This window comes from Oncorhynchus clarkii, chromosome 10, assembly GCF_045791955.1.
Source record: "Oncorhynchus clarkii lewisi isolate Uvic-CL-2024 chromosome 10, UVic_Ocla_1.0, whole genome shotgun sequence".
NCBI classification, from domain to species: domain Eukaryota; kingdom Metazoa; phylum Chordata; class Actinopteri; order Salmoniformes; family Salmonidae; genus Oncorhynchus; species Oncorhynchus clarkii.
In genome coordinates, this window is record NC_092156.1 from 33305036 (window position 1) to 33332272 (window position 27237).

Below are 27237 nucleotides of genomic sequence, written 5' to 3' on the forward strand. Positions count from 1 at the left end.
TTTACCTCTTTGGGATATTTATTAAGTATATATTATTTGAAGGTGTCTACTGAAGGATGATGGTATTGTACAGTATATTCTACTCATTTGGTTTTGAGCAATGACTTCAAAGGAAACAATGGGGATTTAAATCACAAGATCAATAGAAACACAATCAAAACCAACAAATGTAAAAAATAAAAGTCAAAACCAGAAGAAAAATACTTTTTCTATTGACGTTGATGTTAAAGGGAAGCAAGGAAGAAAGAAAAGATACACAATTTTCACATGAATAATGGAATAAGCCCTAGATTTAGTTGCCAAGTTGCAGAGAGATATCAGAGACATTGGAAATAAAATTAGACCCATTGATTCAATTCTAAATGCTTCAGTCATAAGGTATGAAAGACAATTTGCACGGCGCTAGCTGGGAGGGATCAAACAAAACAAGCTGTATTGCCTGGAAACACTCCACAGTGAGAGGTAAACACCATTAACAAACCTCCTAGGATAATAAAATCTTTCGATTTATGATGCCATAGCTGAAAAGAATTCCAATGCAATCCTGACTGGAATCTGACGATCAATCATCACGAATACATGTTCCTACTGAGGGAGATAAAACCCTAGTTCCAGTTCCTTAATTGCTTTACGAGCGAACCTACTTATTAAGCAGTTTTTTACTGTTCAAATGTGTATATTATAGCATGAGACATGAGAGTACTACTAAGGGTTTGGACTGCTACAGCAACTGGACAATATAGAGAGTATAACATTATCAATAAAACACAAAAAAAGCAAAATCATAGGAAAGATCAAGATATATCCAGAACTTAATCATAATTTATGGACACAGCAATGAATAATAAGTTACACATAATAATTTCACAAAGATATCAGTTATCCCTTGATTCTTTAACTCCAAACCCTCCCTCCAGCCGTTGAGTCCATAACAGTGTGGTTTGATTGACATGCAAGACCAAGCCCCCAATTGGTGCAGTCCCAGCTTATAGGAGACAGAGCTGCCTGGCCCTGTCCTGCCCACTCTAGGACTTCACTTCCTGCTTCTTCTTGCTCTGGAACTTCCTGAACTGTGATTGGATCGCCACAGCAGCCTTCTCCGTCTCAGGGGCCTTCATGTCGATGTCCGCAAAGTCCTCCTCAGGAGCATCCTTCTTGGAGTCATCTGTAGGAAGGGAGGAGAGATGGTGAGAGACTACGACAGAAAATCAATTCAAATAAAATTGTTTTGTCACATGCTCCGAATACAACCTTACCGTGAAATGCTTACTTACAAGCCCTTAATCAACAATGCAGTTCAAGAAACAGAGTTAAAAAAATATTTACTAGATAAACTAAAGTACAAAAAATAATAATAACACAAGAAAATTACATAACAATAATGAAGCTATATATAGGGGGTACCGGTACTGAGTAAATGTGCGGGGGTACAAGTTAGTCGAGGTAATTTGTATAGTGACAATGTATAGATAATGAACAGCAGTGTAAAAACAAGGAGGGGGGGGGGGGGGGTCAATGTAAATAGTCTGGGTAGCCATTTGATTTGATTAATTGTTCAGCAGTCTTATGGCTTGGGGGTAGAAGCTGATAAGGAGCCTTTTGGTACTAGACTTGGTGCTCTGGTACCACTTGCCGTGCGGTAGCAGAGAGAACAGTCAAAGACTTGGGTGACTGGAGTCTTTGACCATTTTTTGGGCCTTCCTCTGACACCGCCTAGTATATAGGTCCTGGATGTCAGGAAGCTTGGCAGCAGTGATGTACTGCGCCTTACGCACTACCCTCTGTAGCGCCTTACAGTCAGATGCCGAGCAGTTAACATTACCAGGCAGTGTGGAACCGGCCAGGATGCTTTCAATGGTGCAGCTATAGAACTTTGAGGATATGGGGACCCATGCCAAATCTTGCGGGGGAAAATGTGTTGTTGTGCCCTCTTCACAACTGTCCTGCTGTACTTGGACCATGACAGTTTGTTGGTGATGTGGACATCAAGAATCTTGAAACTCTCGACCCACTCCACTTCAGCCCCGTCGATGTTAACGGGGGCCTGTTTGGCCCTCCTTTTCCAATAGTCCATGATCAGCTCCTTTGTCTTGCTCACATTGAGGGAGAGGTTGTTGTCCTGGCACCACACTGCCAGGTCTCTGACCTCCTCCCTATAGGCTGTCTCATCATTGTCATTGGTCAGGCCTACCACTGTTGTGTCATCAGCAAACTTAATTGTGGTGTTGGAGTCGTGCTTGGCCACGCAGTCGTGGGTGAACAGGGAGAACAGGAGGGTATTTTTTATTATTTATTTAACCTTTATTTAACCAGGTAGGCCAGTTGAGAACAAGTTCTCATTTACAACTGCGACCTGGCCAAGATAAAGCAAAGCAGTGCAACACAGACAACAAAACCGAGTTACACATCGAATAAACAAACGTACAGTCAATACACAATAGAAAAGTCTATATACAGTGTGTGCAAAGGAAGTGAGATTAGGGAGGTAAAGCGCCGTACTCAGATTATTGCATGGTTTGCTTTTTCCGTAAAGTTTAAAAAAAATCTGACACAGCGGTTGCATTAAGGAGAGGTATATATTTAATTCTGTGAATAACAGTTGTATCTTTTATCAATGTTTATTATGAGTATTTCTGTCAATTGATGTGGCTCTCTGCAAAATCACCGGATGTTTTGGAAGCAAAACATTACTGCGCCAATGTAAACTGAGATTTTTGGATATAAATATGCACTTTATCGAACAAAACATACATGTATTGTGTAACATGATGTCCTATGAGTGTCATCTGATGAAGATCAAAGGTTAGTGATTAATTTGATCTATATTTCTGCTTTTTGTGACTCCTCTCGTTGGCTGGAAAAAATGGCTGTGTGTGTTTATGTTAGGTCAGAGCCAAGTCACAAAATCATATGTGTGCTTTTGCTGTAAAGCCTTTTTGAAATCGGACACGATGGGTAGATTAACAAGACGTTTTTCATTTGGTGTATTGCACTTGTTAATGTATGAAAGTTACATATTTCAAAAAAATATTTTTGAATTTTGCGCACTGCATTTTCAGCGGAATGTTGTCGAGGGGTGCTGCTAGCCATAAGAAGTTAACACAGTGTCCAAAGAAGGGCCAGAAGTATACAGAATGGTGTTGTCTGCGTAGAGGTGGATCAGAGAATCACCTGCAGCAAGAGCGACATCATTGATGTATACAGAGAAAAAGTGTCGGCCAGAGAATTGAACCCTGTGTCACCCCCATAGAGACTGCCAAAGGTCCGGACAACAGGCCCTCCGATTTGACACACTGAACTCTGTCTGAGAAGTAGTTGGTGAACCAGGCGAGGCAGTCATTTGACAAACCAAGGCTGTTGAGTCTGCCGATAAGAATGCGGTGATTGTCTGAGTCGAAAGCCTTGGCCAGGTCAATGAATACGGCTGCACACTATTGTCGATGGCGGTTATGATATCGTTTAGGAATAAGCACCCCTGAGGGGCCCCAGTGTTGAAGATCAGCGTGGCAGATGTGTTGTTGCCTACCCTTACCACCTGTGGATGGCCCATCAGGAAGTCCAGGATCCAGATGCAGAGGGAGGTGTTTAGTCCCAGGGTCCCACATCTGACGAGCGTCAGAGCCAGTGTTGTAGGATTCAATCTTAGTCTAGTATTGACGATTTTCCTGTTTGATGGTTTTTCTGAAGGCATAGTGGGATTTCTTATAAGCTCCTTGAAAGTGGCAGCTCTAGCCTTGAGCTCGGTGTGGATGTTGCCTGTAATCCATGGCTTCTGGTTGGGAAATGTACGTACGGTCACTGTGGGGATGACGTCGTCGATGCACTTGATGAAGCCAGTGACTGAGGTGGTATACTCCTCAATGCCATTGGATGAATCACGGAACATATTCCAGTCTGTGCTAGCAAAACAGCCCTGTAGGGTAGCATCCACGTCATCTGACCACTTCCGTAATGAGCGAGTCACTGGTACTTCCTGCTTTTGTTTTTGCTTGTAAGCAAGAATCAGAAGAATAGAATAGAAGGTTAGAATTGTCTCATTTAGGGCGAGGGAGAGCTTTGTATGCGTCTCTGTGTGTGGAGTAAAGGTGGTCTAGAGTTTTTTTTTACTCTGACATGCTGGTAGAAATAAGGTAAAACAAATTTAAGTTTGCCTGCATTAATGTCCCCAGCCACTAGGAGCGCCGCTTTTGGTCTTAGTGCCAGCATTGGTTTGTGGTGGTAAATAGACTGCTATGAATAATATACAGTAGATGAGAACTGTCTTGGTAGATAGTGTGGTCTACAGCTTATCATGAGGTATTCTACCTCAGGCGAGCAATACCTCAAGACTTCTTTAATATTAGACATCGCACACCAGCAGTTATTGACAAATAGACACACACCCCCGTCCCTCGTCTTACCAGACGTAGCTGATCTGTCCAGCCAATGCACGGAGAAGTCAGCCAGCTCTATATTGTCCATGTCGTCGTTCAGCCACGTCTCGTTGAAACATAAGATATTACAGTTTTTAATGTCCCATTGGTAGGATAGTCTTAATCGTAGATAGTCCAGTTTTCCCCCAATGATTGCACCTTGGCCAATAATACGGAGGGAGGGTAGGGGTGGTTTACCTAATCCTCAGTGAATTCTTACAAGGCACCCTGACCTCCTCCCCCTTTTGGGCCTTGTCTCGACAAGGCTGTATTCTTCTCGTTTTACTCAGTTTTTTTACTCAAAGAAAAAAACTTTGTCCAGTTCGACTTGAGTAATCGCTGTTCTAATGTCCAGAAGCGCTTTTCGGTCAAAAGACACAGTAGCAGCAACATTATGTACAAAATTAGTTTTCAAACAGTGCGAAAAAAAAACAAACACAATAGTACAGTTGGTAAGGAGCCCGTAAAACAGCAGCCTTCCCCTCCGGCACCATTATAGCGTAGAGCAACTGGGGAGTCAAACTGAATGGGTGTGTCTACCACAATTGGGGTCACTCCATTTCATCCTTGCATCATTTTTTTTTTTTTTTACAGTTTTCAATTCATGAATTGACTGAAATGTTTTTATAAATGGAATTAACCTCACCTCTGGCGTGCATTATTAGTCTTCCTAGGAAAGAAACTGAAGACCTGTATCACCAACACTAAGAATCAGTATCACCAACAGTATTCTGCTGCCTCCCTTAGAACAATGTGGATTATCCCATGGTGCCTGCCTGCTTTTTCTTCAGATTGTCTCTTTTATTTCAGCAGGGTTTAACCTTGGTCTTTTGTTAACAGCTTTAGAATGTGCCTTACTCTATAGAAATGAGTTTGATTTGAATTCAATTCAATAGAGTATGTTCAAGAAGCAACCTTTTACGAACGTATACACAGGGCAAGGGGCATTACAACAACAAAGACTTTAAATCAGGGGATAAACTGTCAAATATGAGGTAAGGCAAGCCATTCCAATCTCTCATACATATACTGTACATGCTGTCAAGTCCTCTATTTATCCAGGAGGATTTAATTGTCTAACTCCCCTTTCATTATTCATGCATTGCCCCTTTTAATTCAGAAGACAAAATACATGTACAGTAATGATGTCACGTCCTGACCTTAAAGATCCTTTTTATTCTCTATTTTGGTTAGGTCGGGGTGTGACTAGGGTGGGTAGTCTAGTTTTTTCATTTCTATGTTGGCCTGGTATGGTTCCCAATCAGAGGCAGCTGTCTATCATTGTCTCTGATTGGGGATCATATTTAGGCAGCCTTTTCCCACTGTTTTTTTGTGGGATCTTGTTTTTGTGTAGTGCCTGTGAACACTGCATTTACTTCACGTTTTGTTTGTTCTGTATTGTTTTTGGTGAGTTTCATTTAATAAAACATGTGGAACTCTATGCATGCTGCGCCTTGGTCCATTTATTCCAACGATCGTGACAAATGAGTATACATCAGAATATAAAATTGTTAATTTACTTACAAAGGTAATGATAAACGTTTCTTTAATAAACAGATAATCGTACCCAAAATGCCAGCAAAGACAAAGTGGGTTCAGGTCAGTCCCCATGCTAGATTCAGAATTGGATTTGTGATGTGACTGTGTGACCTAACAAGCAATGGTGGGTCCTATTTCAGTGATATGGGTTCAATTACCAGGTCTGACTCCAACATCAGAAGGATGCAATAGTTTACAGGTAATAAAAAAAATATATAATAGTAATGCAAGCAGCGTTCCTCCTCGTCACCAGCGGAGCGCATCGGCCATATCCCCAGTGAGTGCGCGTCCTTGGATCAGTACCACTGGAAAGTTTTTTGGGGTGACAATAATTTCCTCCTCCAGGCTAGATGGGCTCCCGAGTGTGATTGGGAGTCCCATAGGGCGACGCACAATTGGCCCAGGTTTGGCCGGGGTAGGCAGTCATTGTAAATAATAATTTGTTCTTAACTGACTTGCCTAGTTAAACAAAAATAATGATGGATGTCATATTGTACAATTTGTGTCTCCCCTTTTCGTAATTCATTTTTACTGATTTGTTTCCCACTGGGCACAGACGTCAAGTCAACGACTATTCCATGTTGGTTCAACGTAATTTCCTTGAAATTACGTTGATTCAACCAGTGTGTGCCCAGTGGGTTGTCAGTGTCAGCAGAGTAGGCTTCTAATTTGTATCATATTAAAACATATGTTGCTTATGTCTCCAGTCATATAGCCTAAAATGGATGTCGGCATTTGAAGTCGTCCCTGTTGTGACTTGATAGCGTGTATTATGCATCCATTTCACGCTGCACTGTATGCACCATTACACAAGTAAATGAGTCAATTTATGATGAAGAAAAGTAGTGGTTGACATTGTATATGCTGTTCCACACACTTTTAAACCTAATATTGCTGTGAAAATTGATGGCTGGAGTCATTATTGCTATTTTTTTTTCTTGTTTGTTTTCGCTGTTTTGTTTGACTTGTGTAGAAATGCAGTAAATGAGCTTCAATCCTTGGAATTCACACCCCACTTTGCCATACCCTAGGTTTAGCTGACCTGATGCCACTGGTTGGAGCTGGTGACTGAGATGTATGCTGCTCAGGGACACTGGGACAATGATTGATGAAGGTCTAGTCTCAGAACACCTAGGGGAGATCATTCAGTATAGAGGGGTATAGCTGCAATCCAGACTACATGAAATCCTCACTACCACGTATATAATCCACCAAGTTTGATGTAACTTGCATTGGACTACAATAAAACATAGTCAATGTAATTCCCTATGGTAAATGTGTTCTCTCAACTTAAATGTAGGCATTGAAATATGACCATAGTGGGACAATTCTAGTTGCTCAGGTTACTAAAACATTTAAACATTTAAAGCAAAGAAAGTAGAACTTGACAAATGCCAAATAAATGTACTCAATCAAAGTCACACATTCAATCGACTACAACTATGGTAACTGGATAGATTATTCAATCATTAAAGACACTTTTGGCACAGCTGATGGATAGTATGTATGGGACTTCACATACAGTTTATACATTTCTTTGTAGTTTTTCAACCCTATACTCCTATCAGAAAGTTATATATAATATATATGACTAAAATAATCACATTTATCTAATCTACATTATTGTAAACTTAAACTTCAGAGGTAATGAGAAAAATGTAAGTTATTTGGTCCAAAATCTATTTGAAGTGTGACTTTCAATTCAATTTCTCATCTAGACACATTTGCTTTACCCGGATAGCTGAATTCTACATTTAATGTCATTTCTGGATATCAGAGTATCCTACCAAGTATCCTGCAAGCCTAATTGTGCTGTCTCCAGGGATTTGAATGACATTATCATGACAACAATACCATGCCCTAGTTTTGAAAGTAATTATTTCTGTGAATCCCAGGCTTGAATGTGCCCAAGGTAGATCAAAAGACTATTTATTATTTAATCATGGCGTCTTTTCTTTCATTAAAAAACACAAAAGAGATCTAGTCAAGACATTATCTGTCAAGTTCTGAGATATCTCTGCTTCTCAGTTTTTGGACATTAAGTACTCCATGAGTAGAAGTGGAGATGGTGGACTCTCACTCAATGTGTTCTATGACTCTCACTCTATGTGTTCATATGTACCAACATGGATGGAGTTTTCAGTCATGAATTTCACAAGACAATTTTTGAAAGCAGGACAGTAGTTATACAGTACAGTAGGTCACGTGATGTATGGTTGTACAGTATGTTGTGTATTTTGTAATATTTGTCCTATATAAATCCTTTACCCACCTTGTCCAGAAGGTTTGCTGTTTCCACTCATGGCTCCAGATCCTGGTCTCTGCAAAGAAAGATAAAAATATTCCTCCTTCAATATTTTACATCAAGGGCAAAACTTTGAAGTAGACCAGTATCCAGAAGGTAGCTGGTTCAAAAGTGGGAATTAAACACATACATGCATACATGTGTGAGCTTCAACTACCGTATATGAGAAAGAGTGTGTTCTACAGTAGCAGCTGAGCAGCAGATACTTCTGCTCTGTGGAGGAACACCCTCCCCATCCTGCACATCACTACCTGAATTATTAATCCATGGCTTTCAATGAATTTCAAACACAGCAGCTCAGCTTTGATGTTAGGCAGGCTGCTGAGAAGAGAAAACAACAAAAATTTCCTCAGTTCTCGTATAGAAGCCAGAGGAAGGAAAACTCATTTCGAGGCTTTGCCATCTGTCTCACTGTTAGTGTGGGGAAAAAAATCACAAAGATTCACTGGGGTGTTGAGATAGCTTCCTTGTTGGGTCTCATCTGTCTGTGTTATATTCTGTCACATGTTCTGAGAATGATACTGTGGCTCACCATAGGCTACTACCACCCTATGGTGATGCTACTAACACCCCCCTACTCTCTCAATCTCTTGTCCTTTCCCCCTCACTCCATTTCTACCTCTGTTTTCCTCTCCCCCTCTTTCTCTCTCCACTTTTCTATCTTATAGTCTCTTCCTGTCTGTAACATGAGCTGCTCAGTTTTGAAAGATATCGCGAATAACTGCAAAAATGTTGCTCAGGCTCTCCACTTTCTGGAGGACCGAGTTTTGATATCAGTGGAATGCCCAGTGGAAGCAGAGTATGATAGCTACGGAGAAAATTCAGACATTTGATTGCAAATGCTAAGGGAGTCAAAAAGAGAACACAGGCTGTTGTATAAAACACCTGTCTCCGGATTACATCTTCAAACTATGGACAACCATGGCATCCATGACAGAGAGGGAGAAGGGTTCATCCATGTATATGGGTAAGAGAGCCTAGCTAAGAGAGTCTAAGTACATTTTCAGATGTTATACGTTTCCAATTTAGTCAGAAAGTCGTTATCATTGCAAGTTAAAGCATACTATTAGCTAGCTAACGTTACGTCTATGATATGTAGTAATATTATTCATATAATATTGTTGCTAAGGCTCTGCACTTTCTGGAGGACCGAGTTTTGAAATCAGTGGAATGCCCAGTGCATTTGCATTCCTATGTATAGCCTAATGTTAGCTAGCTAGCTAGTAGAGCTGCTCAACATGTATAGAGTGGTTACAGAGGTTAATGAAGAAACAGTCATCGCTATCTAATCTGCTTTAATCCTGTTGTTGCTCATTGTCATTGCTGACCCTGTAATAGTTTGTTTGTTTTCTCTCTAATCACACGCAACCAGCGGCCAACAGATGTTATAGGGAGCGGCTGTGATGAAAACAATAAAGGATGGTTTCTCTTACTCTACATCAGTTTGAGGTGAATCCCGGATTCAGGATTGCATCAGCTCTTTGAGCATGCCCCAATCTCTACTCCCTCCCTACCTCCCTCCCTCCCTCCCTCCCTCCCTCTCTATCTGCCTGGATACGGTTAGAACTTACATAACCAGGCTGGTCATAATGTTCAGGAGGATTACTCTGAACAGACTGGCACATTTTCCCCACATTATTCCTCTTTCTTCTATATTTATTTATCTCCAGTGAGGCTCTTATCTCTCTCTCTTTCAGCTCTATTTTTGTTAAACAGCGCCTAATAAGTGTAAAAAAATATATTCTTAAAAAATGTGCATTTAGATGCCATGACTGAATTTCAAATGAAACATTTGTCACGGCCCCTTGATTTTCACATTCTCTTCTTTCACTTCGGCTTAGCTCCTTGATGATTATTGTTCCCTCGCTCATACCAGCTTTTGTCAAAGTCCTGCCAGCAACATCATCAACAAACCATTCAAATCCTCATTATGTATTCTATGTAGTACATAATTATGGATCACATACTCATTGTGTTGTGGCGGCTTTCCACACATTACCATTTCATTATACCAAACACAGGCGCAACGAAGTGTGGGCCGCTGTCAGATGAAGTGATGAGTGTCACTCTGTTGTCCAGAATAAATAGGGTTACATGTGGGGCGCAGTCCCTATCTGAGCCACTCTACTACTGTAGGGGTAAATACTGGATTCTGTACCAGGAACCACTACAATCCCTTTAAGTGGGCACACAACAAAATACATCCTCATACACCCTCTGACTTCTTTTCCCTGTTTTTTTCCTCTCGCAGGTCTTGTCCTGGAGGCAGAACTGAGTGTTTTCCCCTTTAATCTCACAAAACGTTAGGCATGATGCAAGATAGCTAGCTAAGTTAACTAGCAAACAGTAAGGATAAACAATAATACAACCATTTACTGTTGTAAATCTCTGAAACTGGTTTTACAATAAGAAATATTTGCCTAAGCATGCCTGATAGACATGGCTGCAGGTCAATATTGTCTGCCTACCTACCTACCATTTGTACAGTCTGGTCACTGTGCAAAGTTTGAATTTCATATTTCATTATTTCAGGCTAGATGCTGTGAATGTAATCTCTGTGCCTGTGCATATGCATGCATGTTCATCTAGTCTACCCTAATGTGGATGTTATGCTGGCACAGTTCAACTGTTTTTCAAACTGTACAATAAAGAGTATCATTGTTTATTGTCTTACAGAAAATACAAAGTGCCTGGGCTTCTTCCTGGAGTGGATTCTAGATACAAAAACAGAATTCCATTGCTTGCGTGTGTCATTGTAACAGAACTGTATCCCTCTCGAAGGATTATACATTATGCTCGATTTCAAGCAGATGACTCATGAGGAGCTGAATGGCAGTTTGATCATGACAACACTCCCCCCACAGATATACAAATATTCCTTGAATTTACTGTATGTTTCTTTGGAATGGCCATTTCATAATGACCACCTCTCCCATCATCTGCGGATCACCAGTTATTTTAGCAACAGATTGTTACACCAGATAATGTAATTTAACCATATTTAACGTATCCATTACTGGCAGTTACAGGATAGGTACTGTTTGGTGTAACACAGAGAATTTGACCAACCTTAGTGATGCCTTCTTCGTCCTCGATTCAGGGAAACAGGAGTCTCATAAAATGTCTGTGTCCAGTTGCAGGGGGTCCGTTTGAATTTAGAAAAAGCTCCATTATTAAAATAAAACCTTTTTTGGTCCATAAAGTTATCCAACAATATATGTGCCGCCATTGTGTCTATTTGAAGTCTTCTCACTCATTGATCGAGACAGGTATCTGTCATCATGACATGCAGCACTTTGGGTTGGACACCGACCTTTCTCAATCAATGAGAGAAGACTTGAAATAGACAAGATGTTGGCAAAAATCTTTGGGTAAATCACATTATCTGGTGTAACAATATGTAGCTTCAGTTCTCAGCACTTGTGTGTCTCTACTGAACTACACTGTTCATCCCCAAAAAATGGTATGCTACTTTTACCATATAACATTTTTAATGCTAACTCAAGTTCTCTTGAGTTAGCATTAAATAGTGTACACTTCCCTGTATTTTAGAATTTGACAAATAAACAAACATTCTTTGGCTATCTGAATGTCTAGCATCTGTTTGATGCTACAGAGCCCTGTACAGCTTATATAAATATATTCAGTGTATCCATAAAGGCAGACAATTTTCAAAGATTGATAGGAAATATCCATATTTATTTTATGGTGGTTATAAATCAGGGCTCTCCAACCCTGTTCCTGTAGGTTCACTCCAACCCTAATCTAGCACACCTGATTCTAATTATTAGCTGGATAATAAACTGAACCAGGTTAGTTACAACTGCGATTGGAGCGAAAACCTACAAGAGGGTAGCTCTCCAGGAACCGGGTTAGAGACCCCTGTTCTACCACAGGAGGTTGGTGGCACCTTAATTGAGGAGGACGGGCTTGTGGTAATGGCTGGAGTGGAATTGTATCAAATACATCAAACACATGGTTTCCATGTGCTAATGTGCAAGCTAGCTAACGTTAGGTTACCTCTAATCTTCTGTTTTGTTGTGAAGGAAACAAATCGATGGTATCGCATCACGAAATGGATTGCCCATCAGTTCAGCCTGAAAATCCCTCTAATCTTTGGTCACTGCATCATTCTTGATAGCCCAAGCCACCAGCAGAGTTGGGGTGAATCTCTGGTAGGTAGAACGGTGAAAGGTAACACATTTTTGCGCATGTTTGTAATTAGCCCAAACCAGGAACAGAACACCACATGGACAAGATGACAAAAATGACAGAAGAAAACAAACCTTTTCAAAAACAAATTCTCTAGAGAAGTTCAGAGATTACTATGTGTTGGTCGTTCTAAGTAAAGAACTCTGACACTATGAATGCCAGACTTTGCTGTTCACTATGAGCAGACGAATACACAGGGAGTTGAAACATCCCGATTCTAGCAGTGAAATTAAAATGTGCGAGTTCTAACTTGTGGTTTGGATAATTCTGATGTTTATGATAAAAATGTAATGTTAATATAGTATTGACTATATGCCGTGGCAGAACCAGGGTAAATTCCCATTTAACATAACAACCTGGTCAGTTGGGCTCTTTTGTGTTTGTTTCTTTGTTGTACCTCTGTGAATTGGCATCATTAGTCCTTCGAATAAAGGAGGCATGAGAAAAGAGACTGGCAGCCTGAACTTGTAAGCAGGAAAACGTTTTGTGACATGTTCCATCAAAGTGGAGAGAAAGCAGGGGATCCTGAATGTTTGGTTCTTCAGGGTTTGGTAAGACAAACTGCCTTTTCTTTTTGTGTGAAAATTGTGCAAAATAGCAGCTTTTGCATTTTCTAGCCAAGAATCAAATAACCACACAAATTAATTTGTGACTGGCAAGAGTCTCAGCACAATACAAGAGGAGACATTGACACGATCCTTACAAACATTTGAGTGCTATTAGCATTTTGTCTCATGGGGGAGGGCTTAAATTAAAATGCATGCACTGGCAGTTTGGTACTGAGGAGAGACTAGCACCTGAAACCCTGTCCCTGGTAGACCCAGCATCCACACACACACACCCTCCACTGCTCTTCGTCTCCTATCTGCTCTCCTCTCCTCCTCTTTTGTCCCTCTACTCCTCCACCCTCCCTCCTCTCACCTCCACTGTGTTTAACTGCATTAACCAACATACCTATCATAATGAATGACCTTGTCTCCACCTCATCTCATCTTCACTGATAGAGATGTTCATGACATGAAAGCCTAGGACACAGAGAGTCATGACTGGAGGATCCCCCGTCAGAGTAATGAATGAAAGGTGCTACGGTGAAACACTTAGGAATACAGCACCAAGAGCCAGTCTAACAAAGCTTTTACACTGCGACACCTTTTGCACATAAAATGAGAGGACAAATAAAGGTTAAAAGAAGGGGTAGAAAAATATAAATAGTTAGAGCATGTTTTACTGTATCTACTCTACACTTTTCCCTGTCGCATAAGCTTGGTATATGAATACATTCAGTTGTAAGCACACAGCCCTTTTCTTTCCCTATGTGGTCCTAAAAATATTAAATATCAACACTCAGCATCCCTGAAAGGTAGCGGAGCAGAGTAGGGGTGAGGGGGCAGATTAAAAATATTTTAAAAACAGCCAAAACAACAGATTCTCCTTCTGGGCCACCAAGCAGCACAGCACAGCCATTTCCAGAAATGCCACTCATTAGGAGTAGGACATAGAAGAAAGAGGAACAATAACAGCAGCCATGGTCCACTGAGTCCAACGCATAGAGTCTTTCACTGATACTCAGGCTGTAACATGGCCAGTTAAACTGTGAGTGGGCACAGTAACTGCAGGAAGTGAAAAGATAATGAGTCCATGGCATTCATTCAGTTCAGTCAATTCCCAGCTGACAGGCATCATGGGCACAGCTTGGACTGAGGGGCTGCTTGTCACATCACGCTCCCTCCAGAGAAGACAAGATGTTTGCCTGCTCCCAGCCCCATATGTTGGAGCTGGAGAGGGAGATTAACTAATGGGACGACGGTGATGATGGTGATAGTAGTAATGATGTTTTCAGCACATAAGGCTTGTTTTTCCTTACATGGTTGAGTCATAGGCTATAGTAAGCACACAGCTCTCACAGCTGGTAGATAACACAGCATAAAGAAAGAGCTGTGGTTCTGGTGTGTCAGTAATCCCCCTGGGCATGCCTAGCCCAGTCTGGTCCTATATCCCCATGTAAAGCTTGGCACACACAACAGCGCAGTGCGTTTAACCTGGTGCCATCCAGAGGTCTGCACTCAGCACTCCACAGCCCTTCAGCCTGACTCTTCAGCCTGTATGCCTGACTGGCATTTCCACCCAAAGTCACGCCAACCTGTGTCCTCTACTCATTGCATTTTAGTTTGAGAGTTTATTTAAAAAATTGCTTTGTTGATTTTTAAACCACTACATGGCCTGGTACCCGAACACATGTCTGATAGGCTTTTAAGGTATGTGCCCAGTCGTTCCCTCAGATCTTCTGGCACTGATCTTTAAGTCGTTCTAAATGTCAGAACTAGTCAGAACCCAAACTTTTGGTGAGGCTGCCTTAAGATCCCGGACTGCATCTTTAGTTAATGTATTCATCTCATCTCTCATGATTAAACTGAGTCAGATCTCTGCTATAGTCTAAACATAGATCAGATCATCACTTACTCTTCGATGATAAAGACATGTCCTGTATGTTCAAGCATTAATATAATTTATATAAAGCACGCTCTCACATCCCACAGTGATGTGATCAAAGGATGCCGTGGTAGTATTGGGGGGGTTGAATTAGCCAGATAAATAAATGATATCCTTGTAGCCATTTCTAGGGGTATTTTGGGTGTTTCTGTGAGCTTGGTCTCTCCAGAAGGGCTCCACACGGCACTGAGTGTCTATTAACTATTCAACAAGGAGGAGAGGAGGCGACGCTAGGCGAACTAGGCCACAGACGACAATGTCGGCAACTCAGCCCCAACCAACACGTTACAAAGCCTCAGCAACCCCAGTGTGGTGGGAAGTGCAGGGGAAGGGACTCAGGAGGTCAAAGGGATAGGAAAGAGGTGGGAGCAGAAGGTAAGCATGGTGCTGGAAGGATGGAACCAGCTGCTGAGACAGTGTGACAGGGTGACTCAGACACTGGACCATAACAGCTATAGTTCGGTTGTGTAGCCAGACACGTTCACTCAGCTTAGTGGGTTTTCTGCTGTCTAGCCCCCATTGTGATTTGGTACTATACATGGACACTGAAATAGTATCCACCTAAGTGTTGTGTGCTCACCTAAGCTTATCTACAATGCATTCGGAAAGTATTCAGACCCCTTGACCTTTTTCACATTTTGCTACGCCTTATTCTAAAATTGATTAAATAATTTTTACCCCTCAAACAATCTACACACAATACCCAATAATGACAAAGCAAAAACAGATTAAAAAACATGTTTGTGCATTTATTACAAATAAAAAAACTTATATCACATTTACATACGTTTTCAGATTCTTTACTTTGTTGAAGCACCATTAGCAGCGATTACAGCCTCGAGTCTTCTTGGGTATGATGCTATAAGCTTGTATTTGGGGAGTTTCTCCAATTCTTCTCTGCAGATCCTCTCAATCTCTGTCAGGTTGCATGGGGAGCGTGGCTGCACAGCTATTTTCAGGTCTCTCCAACGATGTTCTATAGGTTCAAGTTTGGGCTCTGGCTTAGGGTCGCTGTCCTGTTGGAATGTGAACCTCCACCCCAGTCTAAGGTTCTGAGCGCTCTGGAGCAGGTTTTCATCAAGGATCTCTCTGTACTTTGCGCCGTTCATCTTTCCCAGTCCCTGTCGTTGAAAAACATCCCCATAGCATGATGCTGCACCACCATGCTTCACTGTAGGTTAAAAAGGTTTCCTCCAGATGTGACGTTTGTCATTCAGACCAAGTTCAATCTTTTTTTTTTTTCATTTTTGAATTTTACCCCTTGTTCTCCCCAATTTCGTGGTATCCAATTGTTTTTAGTAGCTACTATCTTGTCTCATTGCTACAACTCCCGTACGGGCTCGGGAGAGACAAAGGTTGAATGTCATGCGTCCTCCAATACACAACCCAACCAGCCGTACTGCATCTTAACACAGCGCGCATCCAACCCGGAAGCCAGCCGCACCAATGTGTCGGAGGCTACACCGTGCACATGGCAACCTTGGCTAGCGCGCACTGCGCCCGGCCCGCCACAGGAGTCGCTGGTGCGCGATGAGACAAGGAGATCCCTACCGACTAATCCCTCCCTAACCCGGACGACACTAGGCCAATTGTGCGTCGCCCCACGGACCTCCCGGTCGCGGCCGGTTACGACAGAGCCTGGGCGCGAACCCAGGGACTCTGATGGCACAGCTGGCGCTGCAGTACAGCGTCCTTAACCACTGCGCCACCCGGGAGGCCTCCAAGTTCAATCTTCAGGCCAAGTTCAATCTTGGTTTCATCAGACCAGAGAATTTTGTTTCTCATGGTCAGAGTCCTTTAGGTGCCTTTTTGGCAAACTCCAAGAAGGCTGTCATGTGCCTTTTACTGGCCACTCTACCATAAAGGCCTGATTGGTGGAGTGCTGCTGAGATGGTTGTCCTTCTGGAAAGTTTTCTCATCTCCACAGAGGAACTCTGGAGCTCTGTCAGAGTGACCATCAGATTCTTGGTCACCTCCCTGACCAAGGACCTTCTCCCCTGATTTCTCAGTTTGGCCGAGTCTTGGTGGTTCCAAACTTCTTCCATTTAAGAATGATGAAGGCCTGTGTTCTTGAGGACCTTCAACGCTGCAGAAATGTTTTGGTACCCTTCCCCAAATCTGTGCCTTGACATAATCCTGTCTCAGAGCTCTAAAGACAATTCCTTCGCTCATGACTTGGTTTTTGCTCTGACATGCGCTGTCAACTGTGGGACCATATATAGACAGGTGTGTGCCTTTCCAAATCATGTTCAATCAATTTAATTTACCACAGGTGGACTCCAATCAAGTTGTAGAAACATTTCAAGGATGATCAATGGAAAGAGGATGCACCTGTGCCCAATTTCAAGTCTCATAGCAAAGGGATTGAATACTTATGTATAAGGTATCCGTTTATTTTTTTTAATACATTTCAACAATTTCAAAAAACTTGATTTTGAGGCTGTAACGTAACAAAATGTGGAAAAAGGGAAGGGGTCTGAACTTTCCAACTGCACTGTATGTGTTTACCTACATGTTTTCTATTGGCCCCATTGTGATTTGAATTGTTGCTTGGTAAATGAAAACAAGCTATAAACCGACTGATCAGGGGAAACGTAGATTATTCAAATGGACTATTTTAACCAGTGACCAATGGAACCCTCAAATTCTTCTTGGTCACCCTCAAATTAACCTATGAAGAACTCCTCCCTCACTACATTACCAGGTGTCTAAAGCAATTAGCATACATCAACGTTCTAGATGAGACACAAGAAGAAAGTGTCCTTTTGAATTAATGCTTTCAAGTAACAGCTTTGAGCTGAGATGGACTTTATTGTCACTATCTCAAGCTCCATGGGAGGAAAGGGAGCCAAGGTTGTATGCGGCTCAGCTGCCAACACATTAGATAACTCTGACTTGCAGCACCATATCCACCTGTTTACAGCACGATATCCACCTTTAAAGCTTCAGGCTTGGAAAAGTTGGATGGAGCATTGCTAACATTCCTTACATGCGCATCCAGAAAGTATCACTCAGCCTACTAGTCTCTGGAATCCTGTCAAGTATCCATTTAACTTGACGAGTAGTGCTACAATACCTGATCACTCAGCAGACACACAGCAGCCAAGTTTAGAGGATAGAGGAAGTCCATGTTGGAATGGGATGGGGTAAAGGAAAATGTCATCCTTTCAAGGCTCTGGTGTTGGACGGCACAGTTAGGGTGTTCAACTTGGTTTGACTTGTCCATCCAGAAGCTGAACCTGACATAGTCATTATTAAACACAGCCTAGGTCAGTGATGCCCCTGAGAGAAGGAAAGTTAGGGCATGACCTTGGTGGTAGGAGTGACCGTGAAGAAAGACAGTTCTGAGATGGCCTCATCTTTGTGACAGTGTTTTATCGAGTTGTTTTTGCTAGCTAACTTTAGTTATCCGGCATTGCATTTAACTGTTTGTTAGCATCAGTGTAGAAGTCAACTGTAGAAGTCAACTGAGGAGATTCTTCACTTTAGACATGGCGATGACAGATATGGCAGTTCCTAAGCAACTTTGCAGTATTTAGGTTTTTTGTGTGTTGTTTCTTACATTATTAGCCCAGACATTTTTTGTGTTATTACATACAGACAGAAATAACTTTTGGATATCAGAGCGTCGGTAACTCACCAGCATTACGACCAGGCATACAACTTTCCCGAATTGGATCCTTTGTTTGTACCCCCCAGGGCAATCAAAACACTGCCGGCGGAGAAGATGTATTCGGAGTGTACTTCTAGTCTGACTCAGGAGGCGTGCACACCATCCACCGCTTCTGAGTATATTACTCGCTAATGTACAGTATCTGTATAATAAAGTAGACAAGCTCAGGGCGAGGATCTCCTTCCAGAGAAACATCTTGGACTGTAACATATTCTGTTTCACAGAAACATGGCTCTCTTGGGATATACTGTCCCCGTCCATACAGCCATCTGGGTTCTCAGTACATCGTGCAGACAGGAATAAAGAACTCTCTGGGAAGAATAAAGGTGGGGGTGTATGTTTCATTATTAACTACTCATGGTGTGATTGTGAACGCATACATAAACTGAAGTCCTTTTGTTCACCGGACCTAAAATACCTCAAACGCATTACCTCCCAAGAGAATTCTCTTCGGTTATAGTCACAGCTGTGTATATTCCCCCTCAAGCCGATACCATGATGGCCCTCAAAGAACTACACTGGACAATTTGTTTTTAAGATACTACTGCACTGTGGGAGCTAGGAATACAAGCATTTCGCTACACCCGCAATAACATCTGCTAAATATATGTATGTGACCAATAAAATTTTATTTGATTATGTGAGCAGAGTTTGCCTCTGTTCATTCAGTCTGCACACTGATGGAAGATTCCAATGACAATAACAAGGCTTCAGACTGAGGTAATTGTGCATCATACTTCAAGATACTGTCAAACTATAATGTCAGTTCTTTATATTTGTCTTTCCGTGCATACTTTCTGAAAAGGTAATCTCCTGTATTACTGTCTTTGTATAAAGATCATTATCATTTTATGCATTTAGTCAGGTACTTCCATTGACATCCAATCTGCCCTGGATGCCCCTCCATGACATGGTAACAGAACCATTATTCCCTCACTGATGTCTATGTGGTGTTCTAACTACAGTATTCATTATCAGACAGGCAGGCAGGCAATAAGTAACAGTTTTTCTCCCTGCTGGAATAATCTGAGCAAAACTAATGATACAACACCATGGTTTCCTCATAAAACATTAACACGCATTAGCCAGACCCCAGGGCTCTCAACACATCCAACTACACTGCATCCTTCAGCAGCACATTTCTGCTCGACATCAGGGCCTGTATTCACAAAGCATCTCAGAGTGCTGTTTTAGGATCAGTTTTTCCTTTTAAATTATATTGAATGGACAGGCGGGACCTGATCCTGGATCCACACGCCTACTCCGAGACGCTTAATGAAAACAGGCCCAGAACACATGAAGGATGTTGTCTACACTGTCATTCTACGAGGATGAGTAATCAACATGAGCGGTAAATCCAGACAGTAAATCCTGTCTCTCAGTCCTAGCTCGAGGACAATATGTAGCTAAATGGTTATTGTACAGTAAGTGAAATCATTCGGCATCACAAGGACTGTGATATGAAAGCATCACAAAAACAATGGGATATTAGATGTTTAGGCTTTGTTATACCTAAACATCTAGCCTTATGTTGTGGACCAGGTTATAGGGAGTGCACAGCATACAGGCATCAGACATTTTAGCTGGATTATATATTATTTTTGTGTAATCTCTGCTCATTGTGAGGGATGATTAGGGTCATTCTGAACCAGGGCCATGTATCACCAGTGTTGCTAAATGTTGCTAAAAATGCAAGCGGACATCATGTTTCAGACACCGTGGAGTATTCTATAAGGACAACATATTGGAGCTGAAGACTGTGACCACATCACATCACTGAGGACCTGAAATAGTCCCACCACACCGACACTATGGTGAAGAAGGCACAACAGCGCTTCTTCAACCTCAGGCGGCTGAAGAAATTTGGCATAACCCTCAAACTTCGACAGATGCACCATTGAGAGCATTCTGTCAGGCAACTCCATGGCTCTCCAGAGGGTGGTGCAGTCAGCCCAATTTATCACCGGGGGCACGCTGCTTACCCTCCAGGACATTTACAGCACCCGTTGTCAAAGGAAGGCCACCCGAGCCCCGGTTGTTGCCATCGAACAGACAAGGATGGTACAGGTGCATCAGAATCGGGACCGAGAGAGTGAGAAACAGCTTCTATCATCAGGACCCAGTTTTTTATTAGTAAGTTATCTGGATTTCGCCTATCGGTTAGGAATAAATGCATAGAAATAGAATGAATAGTACAGACAAATCACTCCCATTCTACTCATTTTATTTCTATGCATATAATCCTATCCAATAGGCAAAATCCAGATACAGTTGAAGTCGGAGGTTTACATACAGCTTAGCCAAATACATTTAAACTCAGTTTCACAATTCCTGACGTTTAATCCTAGTAAAAATTCCCTGTCTTAGGTCAGTTAGGATCACCAGTTTATTTTAAGAATGTGAAATGTCAGAATAATAGGAGAGAGAATTATTTATTTCAGCTTTTATTTATTTCATCACCCTCAGAAGATTACATACACTCAATTAGTACTTGGTAGCATTACCTTTAAATTGTTTAACTTCGGTCAAACGACTCAGATAGCATTCCACCAGCTTCCCACAATAAATTGGATGAATTTTGGCACATTCCTCCTGACAGAGCTGGTGTAACAGTCAGGTTTGTCGGTCTCCTTGCTCGCACACGCGTTTTCAGTTCTGCCCACACATTTTTTTCACACAATATTTATGCTGCAGTAGTTTGTGTCGGGGGGCTAGGGTCAGTCTGTTATATCTGAAGTATTTCTCCTGTCTTATCCGGTGTCCTGTGTGAATTTAAGTATGCTCTCTCTAATTCTCTCTTTCTTTCATTCTCTCTCTCTGAGGACCTGAGCCCTAGGACCATGCCTCAGGACTACCTGGCATGACTTCTTGTTGTCCCCAGTCCACCTGGCCGTGCTGCAGCTCCAGTTTCAACTGTTCTACCTGCGGCTATGGAACTCTGACTTGTTCACCGGACGTGCTACCTGTCCCAGACCTGCTGTTTTCAACTCTCTAGAGACAGCAGGAGCGGTAGAGAAACTCTCAATGATCGGCTATGAAAAGTCAACTGACATTTACTCCTGAGGTGCTGACCTGTTGCACCCTCGACAACTACTGTGATTATTATTATTTGACCATGCTGGTCATTTATGAACATTTGAACATCTTGGCCATGTTCTGTTATAATCTCCACCCGGCACAGCCCTCATAGACTGGTTCCTCTCTAGGTTTCTTCCTAGGCCTTTCTAGGGAGTTTTTCCTAGCTCGTCAGAGACGAGGCAAAACAACACAAAATATAAACGCTAAAACAACAAAAAAGTAACTTTTGCTCATTTCCTCAGACTTCCATTGACTGAGTTCATCTCCAAATCTGTCCAACAGGCACCTCTGAGCTGAATATAATTTACTCTCGCTGACTTTAATAGGTAGATACAGAGGGTAAAAAGGACACAGAGACACTGCTCATCCTTCTACCACTCTGACCTTTTTACACTAATTGGTAGCAGCCCTCTAGTTCTCCTTGTCCATTTGATGTATACTAGAGAGAAATGCTGGAGTGAAATAGCTCCACTAAGTAGACACCAAAGCCACCGTGAAGTCCCATGATAAGTTAGTGGTGGCAACACCATATTGGACTCTTCGTCTGATGCATTGCTTTTACTTAAACAGAGCATCAATATGTTAAGATTTTAAAAATACTAATTTCAAAAAAAGGATGTAATGGAATGGATTAAGTTTCTATATCATAGCAATGTAATAAAATGTGAAAATATCAAGTCACAGCAATACACCACTGTTAGTTGAGCAAAGCATGCATGATTGGTGGTTTTTGAAACATTGAACCATTTCCTTGTTCTTCTGCATTTACTGTAAACACATCCATATGAATGGCACACTACCATGCTTGTCATCTTAACCTGACATTCCAGCTCATCACCACAACGTTCACACAATGTGGACATGGTTGTGATTGTTTGTTCACACTTTGATGATGTTCTTCTATGTCATATATGTTCCCTGTTTTGAAACGCAGGCATTTCTATTTCCATCTCTATCCACATGGAAAACAACAAACCACTGGACCGTGCTCTCAATGCTAATCAGACAAGGCTGACTGCACCCTGTTTTAAAGCCTGGAGGCGACACTGACTGTACTGCTGTCTGTCTATATATCTATCTATCTGCCTGCTTCCCTTCCATGTCTCTACATCTACATGCCTGCCTGATCACAATTGACAACTAACTCAGACATTGGTAAGGTTAATTTACAGCACGTTACGGTTAAGCGTCTGTTGGTTGGGTCCCTCGAGGCTCTACAGAACAGGGATATAACCTTCTGCATCATCTACCCATCATCTTAACCACACTGCACCATCACTGTGGCGGCAGTGTCGTATCACAGCATGTTTCATACTGACATAACATCACGCTTCAGGTACTAAAATGCTTATCCCCCCCCCCCCCCCCAAGATAAACTTGAAGGTGAGAGAACAAACAGTGTTGTGTTGCAGCCATTGTGAAGAGGACAAATTCAATTGAACCCAAGTGTCTCATCAAGAAGATGGATGTCATGGCTGTTGAATGTGCCTGACCTATCTCAATCTGTAAGTGATAGCAGAAGATAGATACATCGCACTACAGACAGATCAAAATATCCACCCGAGCAGTTACATAATCCTGCCTAGCAACAAATGTATTGAACAAATCTGCTAAATATCTGCGTGTCTGATGGGAGCATTCTAATCTAGCCTGCCGACAGAGGGACGGACGGTGGCTGTCTCTAAATGTGGAGATATGTGGATTTTGTGCCCTGGTTCTAATGCTGTCACTGCGGCCTGACACAGATGTGCTTACCAATAATACACTGGCATATACTTAAGATATTACTGAGCTTCTTTCAAGACCACATACTCTGTAACTGTTTTAAAGTCCCCATTAGCCACATAGTGAAATCCCTGAGTGGTTTCCTTCCTCTCCAGCAAATTAGTTAGGAAGGGCGCCTGTATCGTTGTAGTGACTAGCTGCATTGATACACAATCCAAAGTGTAATTAATAACTTCACCATGCTCAAAGGGATATTCAATGTCTGCTTTTTTTTTAACGTTTACCTATCTACCAATAGGTGCCCTTCTTTGCGAGGCATTGGAAAACCTCCTTGGTCTTTGTGGTTGAATCTGTGTTTGAAATTCACTGCTTGACTGAGGGACCTTACAGATAATTGTATGTGTGGGGTACAGAGATGAGGTTGTCATTGAAAAATGATGTTAAAAACTATTATTGCGCAAAACTTACGCAACTTATTTTGTGAGTTGTTAAGCACATTTTTGGTCCTGAATTTATATTTATTAGGCATGCCATAAGAAAGGGGTTGAATTCTTATAAACATTTCAGCTTTTTATTTTTGATTAAGTTGTACAAATTTCTAAAAACATATTTCCACTTTAACATTATAGGTCAGTGAAAAATATGTTTTTTATTCATTTTAAATTCAGGATGTAACAACAAAATGTGGAAAAAGTCCAGGGGTGTGAATACTTTCTGAAGGCACTGTAACTGCATCATGGAGATGGGAAGCTAATTAACGTCCTGTGTGCTGTAAGATACCACTTTGTACCCTAGAGCACACAGGACATTTGTCTTATTTATAAAATCCTGTTTATGCAGTACCGTAGAATCCTATATAAACCATGAACAGAGAAAATCATTGTCAGATGTGTGCGCTGTGATATACAGTATGATCTCAAACCTCTGTCACCACAAGTACATTTTGGTTGATGTTGGAAAATGTTGCACTAACTAAATACAGCCAATCCAAAATAGTGTGTAATGTGTTTTCTATTCAATGTGTTTTAGTGGGTAGGGTTGGCTGGGCAGGTTTCCCTCAGCCATACACAGAGGTAACCACTGACCAAGCCTCTCTATTGGACCACCTATCCAGGCAGAGCGAGGTGCTAGGAGAGAGAGGGGGCAGCTGTGAAGAAGGGAGGGGGCACTGCTGTAGAGCTAAGAGGACTGGCCCCATCTGTCACTACCACAGCCAGCTCTGTCTGTCTGTCTGTCTGTCTGTCTGTCTGTCTGTCTGTCTGTCTGTCTGTCTGTCTGTCTGTCTGTCTGTCTGTCTGTCTGTCTGTCTGTCTGTGTCTCTGTCTCTGTCTCTCCTGGCCTAACATACAGCAACTGCTGCTGGAATCCATTGACTTTGATGGAAAGGCCAACTGTACTAGCCTATACATCAGGCAAGCGACCAGAAAAGAATGCAGCTCAATTGTTTCCAAAATTGGCCCATTGTTTTGAGGGAAAGAGACAGTGATAAGGTCTCCGATTGGGGGCCTCATTTATTTCCATTCCCACCTGCGCTATGCATGCAGTGACAGAACAGAATGTGTTATTTCAGTGGGTCAGCCTTGAATTATTCAGTGACAGCCAACACTCAGTGCAGTGTTTGCATATAACGAATTCTGGGATGCTGGTGCTGTTTTTCTCTAGCAGTGTAATAAGCACAGAAACCCATTGCCTTCAGCTAAGACATGATGATTATAAACATGGCTATTATGGCTTAACTGAATTGACTGGTGCATTCAGTTGATTGGCAGACTGTCTCTAGGTCAATATCACCCCTGCTTCAGCTAACACAAACTGTTTATGCTGGAATAAACATTAACTTACAAATGTCATGGCTCAACAATCTTGCTTATCAAACGATCCACACACATAGACTACTCCTGTATGTAGGCCTATTCTCTCTCTCTCTCACACACACACACACACACACACACACACACACACACACACACACACACACACACACACACACACTTAATTGATACATGAAAACAAGTAGGCCATTGCAGTATGACAACAACTGTTAAATAAAGACTGCATAAAACATACCACCATTAGTCCACTTGTTTCCAATTTCCCGGAGTATTTGTATTTTGTGCACTGGTTTGTTCTCCTGTGCAGTAGCGGATTTAGGTATAGATGACATGGGGAGCCTCCCAGGGCAACATCTTGCCGGGGGCGGCACATGGCGCCCACACAACATTTTTTGGAATGGTGACATTTGCACGATCGATTTTCTAACGCTCATTTACACGTCACGTCAATGATATCATGTCACCGTGTGGGACTGTGGGTCAATGATATCATGTCACCGTGTGGGACTGTGGGTCAATGATATCATGTCACCGTGTGGGACTGTGGGTCAATTAACCTCTAACTTTGTACAGTACTAATGCAATTAGTCAAATCAGTCAAACTACGAAATGTTACCAAATAAACCCCAATTCCTTCATAATACTGTGAATATATAGTTTCACAGACATGTTGTTTCATTTTTTTCTGGTGTGTGCGAAATCTTTAAGAATAATATAAAAGCAGCCTGCATATATTTGAGTCTTATTTTGGATATTTATATCGTTTTAAATGTTATAATAATTTATTTGTGTTCCAAATGTCTGAATAAAAATGACAGTTAGTGCAGAATGGTGCTTTTTTTTTGTTGGCGGGGGCGCCCAGGGAGCCATACAAGCTAGAACTGCCACTGCTCCTGTGATTACTGCCGGATTTAACCTAAGATTAGAGGCCACACAAAACTGTATCCATTCAAAAAAAGTCTTCGGTTATTATGTAACCACGTACATTAATGTATTCACCTTTAAGTGTAAAGTTAGACAGATGATTTATGGTTTTTCTAGCGTGTTGCATGCAATACGTTAAAATCATAACGCACCAGAAAACTATGTGGAATTGTGTTTATTTTAACATAACTTTACCCACTGGACAAAACCTGGTTGAATCAACGTTGTTTCCACGTAATTTCAACCAAATAAATCAGTGATCACGTTGAATCAACTTGGAAAACTATTTTGGGGGATTTGAAAAAATAAATCAAGTTATGGGAATTTGTTATTTTTTTCCACCCATCTTTTAACCTAAATCCAATAACACGGTGACTTTTTTGTTGTTGATTTCACGTTAGTTGACAACTCAACCAAATGTTAGTCAAAACTAGATCTTGAAATTAAGTCTGTACTCAGCGGGTAATTGTTGCACAATAGCCCATGTCTAGGCTACACAAATAGGCATGCAGGCTACATTTCCAAAGCTATGCTCTCTGTAGACTACTTCCCGTCCATACCAGCAGCATACATAATTGTACAAACCTTCTCTACAAAAAAAAACATATAAGGAAGGACAACAATCACGAATGGAGGGTCAGAGAGGACCGTTTGGGGTTGATTGCCCGGTAGTTGGATAGCCTAATAAATAATGTTGACCTGCTGGACGCCAGTGACACTTTCTTATATTGTAGCAAATCGTTTCATATCGTTGCCATCGGCAAAACTACAAACAATTTAATTCATTTCACGCTTTAATGGGCTCCTTTGAAACAATTTGGTTGCGCTCCGCTTGAATGCTGGAATTGGCAGTGTTGCAGTAGCAGACTATCCATGGATGCACTTATTAGCCTACCGTATGATGTGAGCGACAATTATACTTCAAAAGAAAGGCTTTTAAAAAATAAAGTACACCTACCTCACTCATGATTTATAAGTGTTGTAGTTACGATGATTCCAGTACTTGATGTACACTTGTCACTCGTAAGCAGTCCTCCCGTCCACGAT

At 41.7% G+C, this 27237-nt stretch overlaps 1 protein-coding gene across 1 annotated transcript; it reads right to left on the reverse strand.

Moving 5' to 3' along the window:
* Nucleotides 1-27237, reverse strand: LOC139419506 (calmodulin regulator protein PCP4-like). The gene is made up of 3 exons (XM_071169466.1): nucleotides 27149-27237; nucleotides 8224-8272; nucleotides 1-1165 (listed from the first exon to the last, which is right to left on the reverse strand). Exons 1-3 carry the CDS (start codon nucleotides 27155-27157, stop codon nucleotides 1026-1028), a joined length of 198 nt encoding a protein of 65 aa, XP_071025567.1. The 5' UTR covers nucleotides 27158-27237; the 3' UTR covers nucleotides 1-1025.